Source organism: Botrytis deweyae (assembly GCF_014898535.1).
Source record: "Botrytis deweyae strain B1 chromosome Unknown BDEW_009, whole genome shotgun sequence".
Taxonomy (NCBI): domain Eukaryota; kingdom Fungi; phylum Ascomycota; class Leotiomycetes; order Helotiales; family Sclerotiniaceae; genus Botrytis; species Botrytis deweyae.
The window spans coordinates 338,442-353,279 of NW_024066216.1; the positions used below are offsets into that span (position 1 = coordinate 338,442).

General features: G+C 42.7%; 6 protein-coding genes across 6 annotated transcripts; 4 read left to right on the plus strand and 2 right to left on the minus strand.

Moving 5' to 3' along the window:
* Window positions 1-658: 658 nt before the first annotated feature.
* EAE98_004740 (uncharacterized protein) lies at window positions 659-1,426 on the plus strand (the record flags this gene model as incomplete). Its single annotated transcript, XM_038952360.1, has 1 exon — window positions 659-1,426. The coding sequence occupies one exon, from the start codon at window positions 659-661 to the stop codon at window positions 1,424-1,426; it is 768 nt and encodes a 255-aa protein (XP_038811010.1).
* A 71-nt stretch (window positions 1,427-1,497) lies between these two features.
* On the minus strand, window positions 1,498-2,854 carry EAE98_004741 (uncharacterized protein; the record flags this gene model as incomplete). Its single annotated transcript, XM_038952361.1, has 3 exons — window positions 1,498-2,608; window positions 2,660-2,734; window positions 2,790-2,854. The coding sequence occupies 3 exons, from the start codon at window positions 2,852-2,854 to the stop codon at window positions 1,498-1,500; spliced, it is 1,251 nt and encodes a 416-aa protein (XP_038811011.1).
* A 620-nt stretch (window positions 2,855-3,474) lies between these two features.
* On the plus strand, window positions 3,475-6,200 carry EAE98_004742 (uncharacterized protein; the record flags this gene model as incomplete). The annotated part of the gene is made up of 3 exons (XM_038952362.1): window positions 3,475-3,633; window positions 3,698-3,953; window positions 4,042-6,200. 3 exons carry the CDS (start codon window positions 3,475-3,477, stop codon window positions 6,198-6,200), a joined length of 2,574 nt encoding a protein of 857 aa, XP_038811012.1.
* Window positions 6,201-6,382: 182 nt separating this feature from the next.
* On the minus strand, window positions 6,383-7,002 carry EAE98_004743 (uncharacterized protein; the record flags this gene model as incomplete). Its single annotated transcript, XM_038952363.1, has 3 exons — window positions 6,383-6,401; window positions 6,455-6,675; window positions 6,736-7,002. The coding sequence occupies 3 exons, from the start codon at window positions 7,000-7,002 to the stop codon at window positions 6,383-6,385; spliced, it is 507 nt and encodes a 168-aa protein (XP_038811013.1).
* Window positions 7,003-7,200: 198 nt separating this feature from the next.
* Window positions 7,201-9,069, plus strand: EAE98_004744 (uncharacterized protein). The gene is made up of 3 exons (XM_038952364.1): window positions 7,201-7,529; window positions 7,604-7,706; window positions 7,757-9,069. The coding sequence occupies exons 1-3, from the start codon at window positions 7,347-7,349 to the stop codon at window positions 8,986-8,988; spliced, it is 1,518 nt and encodes a 505-aa protein (XP_038811014.1). The 5' UTR covers window positions 7,201-7,346; the 3' UTR covers window positions 8,989-9,069.
* Window positions 9,070-11,205: 2,136 nt separating this feature from the next.
* On the plus strand, window positions 11,206-12,825 carry EAE98_004745 (uncharacterized protein; the record flags this gene model as incomplete). The annotated part of the gene is made up of 1 exon (XM_038952365.1): window positions 11,206-12,825. One exon carries the CDS (start codon window positions 11,206-11,208, stop codon window positions 12,823-12,825), a length of 1,620 nt encoding a protein of 539 aa, XP_038811015.1.
* Window positions 12,826-14,838: the final 2,013 nt, after the last annotated feature.

The following is a 14,838-nucleotide window of genomic DNA, read 5'->3' on the forward strand; positions in this document are numbered from 1 at the left end:
CACCTTGTTTGACTTCGGCAGATTTGTAACCGACTTATATAATCTCTGCCAATGCCTCATCCCCGTTTAACTTTTTGAGATACATACCTATTTATCGTAGGGGCAACGCACATGGCATTAGCAATCCACGAATGAAAATTAACGTTTTCCTTCAGCATTCCTCAATCTCATTATTATTAATTGAAGGTTGTTACCAAGCAAGTATTTACATGTATTGAGATGCTTCTTCATAAATCGTCGTGCTGCGCTTTGACGAGGTGAGGTTCACCAGGTTGAATTGAGGGGATCCATGGATTAGTATAGTAATTCATAGGATGAAGATAGTGTGGAGAACCGTTGACATTCATCTTCGTCATCGATTCTTTTAGTCTCAGAAAAGGTAGGTAGGGTAGGTACCGGTATCTCCACCAAAAATACGGAGTACCCCTCCATTTTTTATTTGTGGAATGGGGAGGGCTGCCGAGTCTTGCTTTATTGATGCATTCGGATTTATCGCTTTTAAGATAGGTATGTCCTCTATACGCGCAAGAGTGTTTTGAGTTTGGTTCGGAATTTGTATTTATATACCATCTATTCGCACTTTGGTTTGGGATTCATTCATCCAGATCCTCTTTCTTCATTCATCTATCTTATTCAATAAAATAGTCGAGTAGCAAACATGCCCGGAAAATACCAAAAGCTCGTTTCCAAACGCGTCCTCGTCGTAGGTGGTTCCTCCGGGATCGGATACTGTGTTGCAGAAGCCTCACTCGAAAGTGGTGCATCCGTTACAATTTCCTCTTCCTCTCCAGATCGCGTCGCCAAGGCAGTTGAGAAACTCAAGAAGAGTTATCCAGATGGAGAAATCAACGGGTTTCCATGCGATCTCTCTAAACCCAGTCTCGAAGCCGATGTTGAGAAATTGTTTGAACAGACGGGGAAAGTCGATCATATAGTTTTCACAGCCGGTGATGCACTATCTCTTATCCCGTTTGAGAAAGTGACGCTTGAGGATATGCAGAAGGCGGGACAAGTGAGATTTTTTGGACAATTGATGGTGGCGAAAGTTGGGAGTAGGTACCTTAGTGAGGGACCACAGGCTTCGATAACGTTTACGACGGGGTCGACGGCCGATAAACCGGTGAAGGGATGGACTGTTGTTACCAGTTTCGCGGCAGGGTTGCATGGGATGGCGAGGGGTTTGGCGGTCGATTTGGCGCCCGTGAGAGTTAATGTCGTGAGTCCTGGTCCGGTGAAGACGGAGTTGTGGAATGGGATGATGGGACAGGAGGAGAGAGAGAAGATGTTTAAGGAGATGGGGGGTAATTTGTTGACGAAACATGTTGCATTACCAGAAGAGGTTGCAGAGTCATATTTGTGGTTGATGAAGGACAGTAATGTAACTGGAACCGTTGTAAGAAGTGATTCTGGTGCGTTGCTTGCTTAGCTGCAGACAATTGTGCTCCGGCAATAGCGCTCAAGCAATACAACCATCGACATTGGATGTATGGTATAATGTCATTGGTATAATTTAGCAATTCTGTTTTTGATAATAAACTGATAAATCTCATCAAAATTATCAGATACCATAGTAATATTGCTGGCATTGATTTTCCAACCAACACCCTCACATGTTTGCCCGTTATTATACCACTTCAATTGTGGAAGCATTTGACTAGCGACCCATCTTGCTGTGGTAGTATGTCGGCTCCCATCCCCAAAAGGTTCGTCCGTACGATCGGGGCGACTTCTTGGATCAGACGAGAGCTCATGTCCCAAAATTGTTGATCGACCATCAGCAAGTGCTTGAAAAATAACCAGTTGATCTTGAAGATACTCATCTACTAAACCTCCCTTTTTGAACTCGGAATCAAGATCTTCAACAACCTTCCCTGCTATCTCGGCCGATATGTCTTCTGGGGTTCTGTCCTTTGTCTTTCTATCGTACAGCCAATCGCGCCCAAATCTTAGTCCGGTAGAAGTGTGAGCTACTAAAAGTGTGTATATCCGATGTGTATTCTCTCTTAGAGCAATATTGATCTTTACTTCAGGAAAGCGTTGCTTAATAGTTGTAGCCAAAGCATTTTCAAGCGGTCCCTGAAGTGTTTCAAGTACTAGGATCGAGATATCTATTTCCTTCACGATTCCGCGTTCAGTTGGCCAATTGGGGACTTTCAGAGACTGGCCGAAAGGTATGGGATGTATCTTGAACTCTGCATGGCCCAGTTTTAATGGACCATGTGACCATCCTCTAACTTTGAGTTCTCGCTCTACACAAATACCGAATCTTTTGAGAGTTGGTAATAGCACTTGATCGAGATACTCATATGATAGAGAGAAACTTCCATTGGTTCCTCCTTTTATGGAAAGACTGATTGGAAGGGCCGCGGCATCATTTGCAAATAGCACGACTGGAAGAATTGCCTGAAGTACAAGTAGGATGCTAGATGCAGAATCTGCATCAATTTTGATATCTCTATCAATAGTATAATGATGGAGAGAGTTGGGCTTAAACTCAATCGTCTTGCTTCCAACAAAACATCCGGTTGTCTCGGCGGATGTAATTTTCGCGAGCCATTTTATAGCAGAAACGTGCTGTGCCTTTAGACCAACATTTCTTTTGCCCAATCTTTATTTATCAGTTAACGTATCGGGTTAAATTTGTAGATAAATGCTTTACCTGTTACCTCTGACATTCGTAATTAGGAGAGGAGTTCCGGTCAGAGCAGCTAGTGAAACCGCTATCCTGACAAGTCTGCCAGAAAGAATCAACAAAGCATGCAAAACTGATATGCTACTTAAACACTCACTGTCCACCGCCTTCGCCAGTTCTCCCATCAAGCTTTACTAATTTTTGTGGTGCCGATTTCGCCATTGTTGCGTCTGTAGACTTTGTCGTGAGAGTAGTAAAGCTATTGATATGCCGTATTGAACGTTTTACTTTCCAACTTACAAGACTCCAAGAACAGCGATGATCTTGAGACCGTTATAAAGGGCACGATCAAACCAAATAATCTGTGAGATCGTTTAATCTTATGCCTCTGGTGTACAAGAATGAGTCATTGACCGAATAAGGAGTCCGGACTGCGGCCATGCTTGTACATGAAGTTCTTCAACAATTTATGACTCGAAAACGATCGATATAACATGCTGTCAAGACACTGCTCTCAGTACCGCGCTTGATGCTTATTCTCGAATTTCTTTTTCATATACCAGGTACATTGCGCTATCGATGGAACACATATTTGTGGCACGAGCACGAGCCAGGTCAACCACATGAACTATTCTCACCCCGCAAACTGATCCGCTCAGCCTCCCCACAGATCTTTGGTCCAGACCTTGGCATTACACTGCCTTAGCAAGAGAATGTCTCGTCAACAGCCTTACATATATTGATACCTCATTGTGATCCTCTACGGCACCGTCCATAATGATCAACAAGAAACTCGACCTCGACACACTGTTCGCAGGAAACCCGACAAGTTCTACATCAAAATGTCGCGAATGGGGCGACAGCAATCGCATGCGAGTGGTTTGAATTCCCACTTGCATCCAAAGCCAGGACGCTTTTCACTCTGGCCCGGGAGGAGAGCAAATGTCACTGCCGCGAGAGAGGAACCTGCTATAACTAGTGGTTCTGGGTTAATGCTTGATGTATGTTCCGAAATATACACCTTCGCGTTCTATCAACCCCTTCATTTCGTTAACATCTCCGCAGCCCCCGCACAGCGATCTAATCGTTAGCTCGCCCGTTATTCTCCCGGAGATCGAATTAACGAAATCCAATATATCGCAAGATCTCTTTATCGGCGCATTGCATGATCCTAATTATATTCAACTGCAAGAAAATGTGCGGAAGGTGCGTCGAGCACTGGTGGGACCGGAACCTAAAAATATAGATGCCGCCTGGGAGGTTTACAAAAGACAGAGAGAGGAATCTCTGGAACATTGTCGAAAGTTGATTGAGAAATCGCGTAAGTCCTTTATTATTTCGGATAATGTACACCCTATTTATAACTTCATTGAATTTGTTCATGAAACTAAATGCAATAATACATTTAGAAGAGCATCATGCTCGAAATCCATCATTCGAATCCAGCATAGGCCCGTTAGATACGCGATCATCTCTCAGCAGTGGATCATTTGACGATGGATCTCTACCATTTCAAATCAATAACTCGTGGCTATCAGCTATTTGTGATTATAAAGCCTTCCAGGAAAAACTTGCCACTACCCTTCGTACTTCTCTTGAAGTAACGTATGCTGCCTACGAGCCCGATGCATCTCAACGCCAGCTTGAAATCTTCTTAGCAGATAAGGAGCATCGGAAAAGTGTTATTACAAAATGGCGAGATACAAGTGTTCGTAGGGTGAAGTCGGAAAAGCCCGAATTCTTCGAAAAGTACAAGATACGATCTTTGAACTTCGATAAATTGAAGCATGATATTGAAGAATCGGAAAGCTTGTTCGACACAGGTCATACACCAAATAGAGTCGTTCGGGAATCTATTATTTATAAGAATGGAGACACAATCTTAGAATTTGCAAATCGCCCTTCGGATAGTCTTCCGGTTATCAGATTTCGTGTGTCGTCCCATTTTTTGAGCCCAGACGATGTTTCACCGTTGTTCTCTCAAATGCTCTGCCCTGGACCAATGATTCCGCCAGATATGATGAAGGATCTCCCCAAAGCACCAACCAAGATATGTGGAAAGGACGGGATTGGAGTAAATGTTTATCGTATGCCACAGATGGAGCCTAACAGCCATGAGGCACTGGCACTTCTCTTTCACGCTATACATGGACACGCCCAAAGGCTTCCACGGGAAGATATTGATTTTCCAGTTTTCGTTAGTATTGCAGATGTATGCTTAAGGTACAGGTGCACATCGCCAGTAGAGTTACAAGTGGAGTATCAATGGCTACCTCAATGGGAGTCTCAAGCTGCTGAAAGCAATCCTGAAGAACTTCTCCTTATCGCGTATACCTTTGGCGCAAGAGATCTGTTCACGCGTATCTCTAGGAGCATCATTTTAAACTCGAAAGATGGCGACGATGAGACTCAAGGTCAAAGACTTTGGCCACAAGCTATCAAGAAGACGATCAAAACACGCAGGGCAATATACATGGAACAAATCCTCGATTATTGTGCGAGTGTTATAAACGAATATCTTCAGCCACCAAGGCAGAGCGCAGAAAGATCTGTTCATGTAGGATCACTTGAGCTCTCCACGGTACGATGCCCAAGGGGATCACATACTTGCGACGCCACAAATTTAGGCTGGCTTATGCTAGTTTACAACGAATTGGGTGTTTCTCCTCTTTCCCCTAAAGCATCATCGAAGCGCAGTCTAAAGGAACTGATTGACTGCTTGAGATTGATGCCTAGTCCACCCCAAACTCATATTGGTGTCTGTGATTTTGCTCCCGACTTTAGGAATAAAATAAATGACATTTCGAATACCATTATAGGTCTTACACTTCACGATGTCTCGGGTCAACATGGATGGGCCTTGAGTAAGGGTGACGATCCACAAGATACGGTCCCAGAAGAGATCTTTGAACTACCCGCACACGTTAGCACAAAAGAGTGTATTGTTGAAGCCGAGAAAGCAAAACAGGCAGCAAAAAGTGCTGTCTGCCTCCGAATTCTCTCCCTTCTCGAGAACCTCGAGGATCTTCATGCGGCAGCAATGATCGATAAGTCATTCTACGGGGCCTATATCAAAAATGAAGGAAGACTACTTCGGAACATAGTAAAAGCCGGATTGAAGCATGCTTCCCGGGTAGCCGAAACACAAATTAGCCCAGCGGATCGGATGGCCGAAGACACTACACAGTCTTTGGAAGCTACCGCTGTTGACCTTATTGATGACTCTGAATCTGCTGTGTCTTCCATTTCGGAGAATGAATCGTTTGATGCTCAAGACGGAGATCTATACGACGTTTCACCACCATTATTACCTATTGATATAACTGCAATGCCTGTACCCACATCAGAAGAGGAGGCACGAGAACTTCTCACACGCAATGTCGAAGCTACCAGTCGAGCCTGGGCGATGAGAGACTCGTTACAGTCTTCCGAAAGGCATGTAAATTTGACACAAAAAGAAAAGTTTCTGGCAGGAGATTTTGCACATATAGAAGACAAAGCTCGGCTAGAGGAAGAAAGCAAACAGTTACAGGCTGAAAGGGATAAGTTTGTAAATCTCAGAGGATAGCGGCATTTCCCCCACCCTTTTATTTCATTTTTGAGGGTTTTCGTCGCGGTGTTTTTGGTCAGATATTGGATACAAACTGCATTTTGATGATTCATGAGGATTTGGTCGGAAAAGTAACAAGGCGCCATATACCCAATTTGAAAGAAAGGTTCAATTTCCACGTCAATTTTTTATAGGGGGGTTTAGATATAGTTAGAGATCCTTCGATATTCATCAATATGTGCCCCATTAGTTCAAGGAAGACGTTAACTTACTCAATCAAATTCCCATCGGGATCTCTACAATAAACACTTCTCAGCTTGCCTTGAGCACCAGTGCGTATCACAATTCCTTCGTCAGTTTTCTCTGGGCTCAAATCGACCATCTCCACACCTGCATCTATTAGACGTTGGCGCACATCCTTAACATTATCATCCGTTATGAAGCACAAATCTGCGCTCCCATCTTTCACATTTTGAGCTTTGGGCTCGAATTCCTAATGAGTTTCAGCGCGGTGAGATCGCATATTCCAAGAAGGGCATCGAAGCAAAGTTACCTTTCCGAGTTGATGTAAATTTATTTTCTGCGAACCAAAAAGAAGCGAATGACGAGTGATATCTGGTGTGGCACTTGAGACGAATTGCTCGGCTTGCATGCCAAGATTCGCCTTATACCATTGGGTGGAGCGGGGTATGGAGGCGACAGTCAAGACGAGATGGTCGAGAGATTTGATATGTGCAGCTGGTGTAGAAGTCATCTTTCGAATGTGTTGAAGATTGGTATGGTTGATCAATTTCGGAATGCTTCTTGTGAACATAGACATAGTGAAATACCGTAATGTTTAGTTGTCATCTCATGAATACGAGTAAAAAGCACAAGACAATTAGCTGAATGATTCACTGTTCCCCATCCGCCCCTCCTTATGTCATATCACACCAATCAACGCCCGGGGCACCCCGCGACGGAAATTGCCGTCAGCCTTTTGTGAATTTCAAAAAAAGTTTCATGTAAACAACGGCGACAATAATATGCGATAAATTCTACAATGGCTTGTGTATAGTTGGGAATAGGCACATACATGACATAGCCTAGTTCCATCATTACGATTACGAAGATTACGAAGACCAACGATTTTGTTACTCTCACGACAGACGATTGTAATCCACCATGTCGAACTTGATCAATCGCGTGGGAAATTCCTCACAAGCACAATTTACAGCCACTGCGCTTGTATCTGGTGCGGTAGTGGCAGGTGCAATTTTTAGTTACCAGGCCCTGAGAAGACAGGAGAAAGTGGAAGATCTAAAGAGCTCGATACCTAGTTTGGGACGGGATCATCATGCTGATTTGGTATGTTTTAGATCTGCCACCCGGCAACCGAGTGAGATTGTACCCAAGTGCTTTTACTGACGAGAGAAGTGAAGCTTACGGATATGGGGATTGCGCCCAAGGGTACGGGCATGAGTAAAGAAGATGAGAGGGGTGCTGCATTGGCGGAGAGAGCGAGAAGGGGCGATTACGACGATGGTACTTTCAATTCTTCTACGAGAAACTATGAGCATCACTGATTTGTGCAGAACTCATTTTAGAACAATTGGCCCGAAATCGAGTCTTCTTGAAAGATGATGGATTACAAAAGTTACGCTCAGCATTTGTGGTTGTGGTTGGTTGTGGAGGTGTTGGATCGCATTGCACGGCAGCTCTTGCGCGCTCAGGGGTTTCACGTATACGTCTTATCGATTTCGACCAAGTTACTCTCTCGTCTCTTAACAGACACGCTGTTGCGACGCTCGCAGATGTTGGTACACCGAAAGTAGGATGTTTGAAGAACCGCCTACAACAAATTGCCCCATGGGTAAATTTCGATTTAAGAAACGAACTTTTCCACGCCAAAGCCGCGGACTCCCTCCTTGAAGAATGGGATGGTAGAAAGCCGGACTATATTGTAGATGCAATTGATAACATCGATAGTAAGGTGGAATTGCTGGAATATTGTTACAAAAACAAATTACCAGTGATTTCGTCCATGGGCGCAGGATGCAAATCAGACCCTACCAGAGTCTTCGTTGGAGATATCTCTGCTAGTACCGATGATCCACTCTCTCGCTCCACTCGAAGAAGACTCCGTTTACTAGGAATTACGTCTGGTATCAATGTAGTATATTCAACAGAAAAGCCCGGACCAGGAAAGGCGCAACTATTACCTTTACCGGAGGAGGAATTCAAGAAAGGCTCAGTTGGCGATCTTGGTGTATTACCTGATTTCCGCGTACGAATATTGCCAGTTTTGGGCACTATGCCTGCTGTCTTTGGATATGTAGTCGCCAACCATTTGATCCTTCAAATCACAGGTTATCCGTGTGAATACGTTCCAGCCAAAGGTCGAGACAAGATGTATGATGGAATACTCGCTCAACTTCAAGGATTTGAAGAAAAGCTAGCACGTGCTACCACTGAACATGAAGATGCACAGGGATTGAAGGTCCCATTAACATCTGCCGATGTGGGATACATAGTTGAGGAAGTTTACAAGGGAAAATCGGCATTGAGTGGGGTATCAACAAGATTGTCGTTGACGAGGTGGAGGAAACCTGAAGAAGGAAGTACTCTAGATTCGAGTGTTGAGGGACAGAAAGTAAGCAAAGTTAGGGCGAGAGACTTGGTCTGTATGACAAGGGAGGAGGCAACAAAGCACGAGAAACTTATATTCAAGGAGGGAAAGAAAGTAGAGGATGTGTATGATAGTACCACGATAGAGAAAGTAGAGGCAAGGATCAGAGAGGAGATTGGGTATGAAAAGTATAGATGAGAACGAAATATAATATCGATATACTATGCCCTAAGAAAATAAATGGTTATAGAAGATGTATAAAAATGCCGTTGAAGATATTCAATTTTACTATACAATATGATAAATAAATAAAGCAAGATTTTGGGTAGAAAAACTGTAAGGAAATTGTGTGAGGAATTGGGCCAAAAATATGCATCTGTTAACGTTGAAAGGGGATGTGTATCTATGACGATTAACCGTTTGAAAGATCGACAAAAAGCGGTAAGGGGGGTAAACGAAGTAGGGAAGATGAAGCTATTCCCAATTTTCGAGTTGATCTGAACTTTAATTTATCATTCATCAATGAATCACTATTTCACATTATGTGTGAATGGGTTGTATTACCATTGAGCAATAAGTACTATAATGTATCTCTCAAAACACTTTTGCTAGTAAAAAGTGTTTACATTTGGAATTTCGAATAAGTTCGAGAAAACATTCCTTTCTACGCCCATCTTCTACCTTTAATTCTTTCAACCTTTTTCGAAATCTTATATCTACATCTATATTCTCTCTGTGAAAGTTTCAATTTCTTTCAAAGTTTGAATATTTCATTCTTTCCCAAGTATTTGTACTGTAAAATCGGTTCGAAGGGGCGCCGGGGGATCAGAAGTCTAAAATAAGGGAGAAAACTCTAATGAATAGGGTTGGTAAACTCTAAAAAGTGGTTTCAGCTGAATGGGAAGAAGGTTAGAATTCAGAGGGATAAGCTTATTCTACTCCTTTCTGTATGGGTTAGAAAATGAAAAAGGGGATGAAATGTTATGATTGAACATCTGGAACGTAGATTTCCATTCAGGATGGGATGGCTGTAGAACTTCTTAGGAGTTCTGATGGTTCGTTCGTTGCTTGCTTTCTCCTGTTGGTATTGACTATACTCTAATTCGTATGGTTGGCGATTCAGTATGTATCACCAGATAATCTACAGCACACAACATGCAGCCATAGATTGAAGATAATGAAGCTATACCTACATATCTACAAGTTGTTGACAGAATTGTTTGTATGATGCGATGGTTCTTACGATGCTATGAGAGCAGGAGTAGCTAGTCCCGGTTAGGGTTAGTGCTAGGAGTGATCTGACACACCAGGACTTGTTTACTTCACCGATTCCTCATTTTTGGATCATTGTACAGTCTGAATGCCTTCATTCTATGAGCTTTATACTTCCCGTCTGTCCTGTGAGGAGTTATAAAGTTACACTTTGATAGAGATATTCCCATACAAACAAAGATCATGATTGGCTATTCTGAAAATTGTGGGAACAGCTTGAAAGATCAGGCACGGCCCGTAAGCCCAATTTTATTCCATGGTATCCAATCATATGGATTTCTCCCACGTTTTTCTCTCGCGTTCGTTTGCTAGCTACTTCAGAAATAGTCAGCGGCATGGATATTATCAACTGCAAAGTCCACTGTATTTCGGACGAACAGGATAGAAGAAGCGAAAGTAATCTGCTTTCAGCTCGCTTATGTGTTTAAATACCTATTTTTGCTATCTCATCGTTCCATTGTGGTACGTGCAGAGTATCGACCTTTCAGTCTTTTCAGATCTAGATTGCTCACAAGTAATCTAACACACTTATCTAGCCCTGCGCGTGGGAAAGCTCTTCAATTGCGTTGATACCAAGGGTAGTTAAGCTTCACGCTACAGTAGTCTGTTTAAGCTCAAATAGATCTAGAGACATGAAGCTGTTTTGCTCGAAGATCTTAGATCAGGGGTTCAATTTCTCCATACCCACTTTCTGACTCTTTCTCCAACGAAGCAAAACTTTGGCCATGGTGTATAGATCTGGGAAACCCTACCAGTACCTTATTTCTATCAAGGTCATCTAAAAATGCACAGCCGCAGAGGCCTCTTCCTCTCCATTCATCTGGATAAGAAAACCTATGCGCTGCTGATTAAGGCCTAGCGCCACGGCTCAGAACTCCACAGTTCAAGCTATTGATATTGACAGCAGCATTCAGCCTTCAACACTGTTTCTCTGCGGTTCAAACTTGATGAGAAGCTCATGGGTCCATCATCCCCGGACATATCCGAATGCAGGAGTTCTTCTGATATGTCCCAACACGGAGGTAGACCTTCGAAAAGTACTTATTTCAGTGGTTTCCCATCTTCCCAAGGGCTTCTCGAATCGACATCGTAGACTCTTGAATCCTTCTTTTATTTCTCGAGTTAAGCACAATAATCTTTATAATGGTTTCCACACTCCTTCCATTAGTTGTCCTTGCGACTCCAGCCGTTTCTGCCATTTTGTCAAATGGCACATACCCAGCTTCAGCACTTGATGATCAATTGTCATGTACCACCTCATTTGCTTCAATAGCACCATACAGTGTTCTTACATCCTCCAAGACAGAGACTTCAACCCGGATCGATACAAGTATAGTCACCTATACTCCCTCCATTTCCTTGACCCTCCAAGCAAGTACTCTTACTGTGGGAGAATTCGCCACCACCACCGAAACAACTATCGTTCCTCAAGTTACCGATACGTTTTACAGTACATCAACTTGTCTCGCCACAACCTCCATCACCAGTGCTATTGTTGAGACAGAGACCGCTGCTGCTACAACGACAATCAGTGCAAGCCCAGAAACTGTTCACATCGCAGCTCCATATGGCTTTACACCAATCGGTTCGGCTGTTCCTGGTGTAGCCAAGCGTAGTGAATGTGGGCCGGCCCAGCCTTCCCAGGCACCACTCACCGTTACAATTACAGTAACATCTACCCTTGTTTATTCAAACGATGTATACTATACTGTCACAAAATCAGGCGAGTGGAATCATCAACGACCAAACACCTTGCAGTCTCTCACGAAAACTACCACCGACTCTCAATCCGCTTCAGAAGCTGAGCAGCAAAGTACAGGAGTGCCTGCGTTAGCTCCGTCTGAATCTTGGTCTAGATATCATTACTATAACACCACATCTCGCTACATCGCTGCCTCTGGATATGCACCATCTGTCAGTAAACCTGTGGACACAGCTACCAGTAGCGACATCAAACCATTTGAAGACCCAAGTGCTTCCATGTACGCACCAACTGGCGTCATTCCTTCCAGTATGGTTAGCTTCACACACGTTATCAGTGCAGACCCAAGTCCTCCAACTGGTGTCATCCCTTCAAACAGAGTCAGCTTCACCCCCGTAAGCAGCGCAAACTCAACTACCAGCTCTACCTCCCCATCCATCTTTGCTCATAGCACATCCTACCCAGCAGCGGTCGAATGTACATCGATATTGAACATTGGGTCTATCACCACAATCACCGAGACGGCAGCAATGGTTACCAATCTTGCAACTCCCTACGTCACAGAGACTTCAACCTCCACTATAACAACAACAACAAGTGTTATGGAAGAGGATTGTTCCACAACCCTCGTAGCTACCGAATATTCAACCATCTCAAGCATTGTCTTGGCCACTTCTACAACAACCCTCACAGCCACTCAAACCGTCAGTGAAGTTTCCGGCGCAACCCCCACCAGCTACGCCGCTTGCGCCGCTAACAACTTGATCTCTTCCGTCAACGGAGCACCCGTCACACAAGTTCAATTCCTCACGAGTGTCCTCTCCGCGTTGAAGACAAACTCCGCTTATGATTGTTGTGTAGCGTGTCAGACCGCCGCAGGCGGTTGCGCTGGTTCCGTCTATTTGAACAGTGGCGCTTGTTACTTGGCCGCACCAGGCGCAACCTGTGGCGTTAACAGTATTATCACGAACAAATTCTACACCTCATCATCGGCAGGTACTGCTGGTGCCTTCACTGTTTCGAATGGACTGTGTGGACAAATGAGCTATAGTGCATATTGAGGGAAGAGGTATTTTTTAGATATGTAATTGTAATTGATATAGTTTAGAATAAATGAAATGTAATCTTACAAAAAATTAATAGATAAAAATCAACTAAGTTTTAGATTTGCAAGATTTGGTGATGAATATTGCGATGTATATTTTGTTTATTCGAATATATACTATATGATAATGAAGTGATTTTTTCGTCGTTCAATAGTTTTATGGAAGACGCCCGATGAGATGAGTATCTACCTCGTTCCTAAATTACAACTTCATTGAAATTTTCATCAGGGTCCATAAAGCTTTGGTATATCGCCATCCCCCAAAGATAAAGACAAAGATAAAAATACGCGAGTTCAAACTCAAGTGAATCCAGTATTTTCATACTTAAGCGATTGGGACCGAAAGAAAATCTAAACGATTTCCTGCTACTAAACAAACTTCCATCCCCTTCCAATAACAAAAAGTCTTGCATACCCTCCTACTTGACTCCCCTCACACACTCTCATACTTTATAACTTTGAGGGGCGCAGATATATTGTATTCCTCGTTTATCAAAAACGAGGAATACGAACGCCTCTTCCCCCAACATGCTAATAATATATACAAAATTGAAAGACTCTCTGTCACATACGACCATAGACTGAAGAGAATTGGGCATCCCGTCCGCTCTGCCATACACAAGCTTCAGATCGGTGGATTAGTAGTTGGGTGGGTGACCACCAGCGAATCCCCACTGTTGTATGTTTTTTTCCTTTTGGATCTTCTATATGTGGTTGGGGCGGAAAGGATGTTGGTCGATGATCTGGATGCCGGTACCTGTTGGGAGATTTTGTGTGAGATGTTCCTTTCAAAAGTTTTTTTTAGCTGGGGTGAGAAGAGAGAAGTTCAATCTTACAGGTCGAGGGTCTTCCTGGGGTTTATCGGCCTCACAAAGACCCAAAGGACACCTAGAACGGGGAAAGCTGTGTTCTTCCAAGGATTGTAAGAGATATCTAGTGGAAGAAGTAAATCACAGTATGATTTGATAATTTAGATGTAAATGATACGTAAACAATCAAACGAAGCGAATAGTTTTCTACCTGCTCTGGTGGTTTCTGGACGCTCAAGTTTTAGATGTTTAAGTCGTCTATGGTCTGTGTCTGTTGAGGAGAAGCGAGAAGGGATATGAATATAGATAAACTTGGCTATACCGGACTGGGATATACCGGAATCTTGAATATGGATACTAAAGTAATTTTCTGATTTGATTACTTTTTATATAAAAATACCGGATTTTGAGCAAAATCAGAATATTGAATTAATTTTTTGTGAATCTGATATAAATTTTAATAGTAGATTTAATTAAATAAGCTTTTTTTATATTAAATAAATAAAACTGATTATTATTATATAATTTTTCATAAAATTATTCAATCTAGAATCTAAAATCTAGCATAAATTTCATTCGAATATTTAGATTATTATTATTTATATCAGAATCTTCTTTATACCGGATTTGATTGATTGAAAATTTCAGTCCAATATAGCCAAGTTTATTTGTAAGAGAAGGAGGTGATGGATTGGAAATGATGCGAGCAAGTTACAGAGCGAACCTCTTTCTTTCTGCTTCTACCTCTACTCTACTTCTCTTATCATCAATAAGGCTTTTGGACTTTGTGACTTTGAGAATTACATATTCGGGGAGGGGAGCTTCAAATTTTCGCGCTTAGGATCTGATTCTGTTGATAGCCCTTACTTACTATACATTTTGATCCAGTAGTATACTACCTAGGTAAGGATAGATTGAGAAAAACAAAGGTTGTATTAGAATCACGGGAAACAGTGAGCTGGTGAAGCAGAGTGTTTGTTCGTTGGTTCACTAGATTTTTCATCAACGCTTGACATCTCTATTGAATTGACTTATTCTATTATCAATCAAGGTTGTCCACATGTAAACAGCGATCTGATTGGAATCTATATACCAGTACCTGGGTGATTTATTGTACCCCTGCTTAGCGTATTCTGGTACAGCGACAGCTGCAGCCCTAC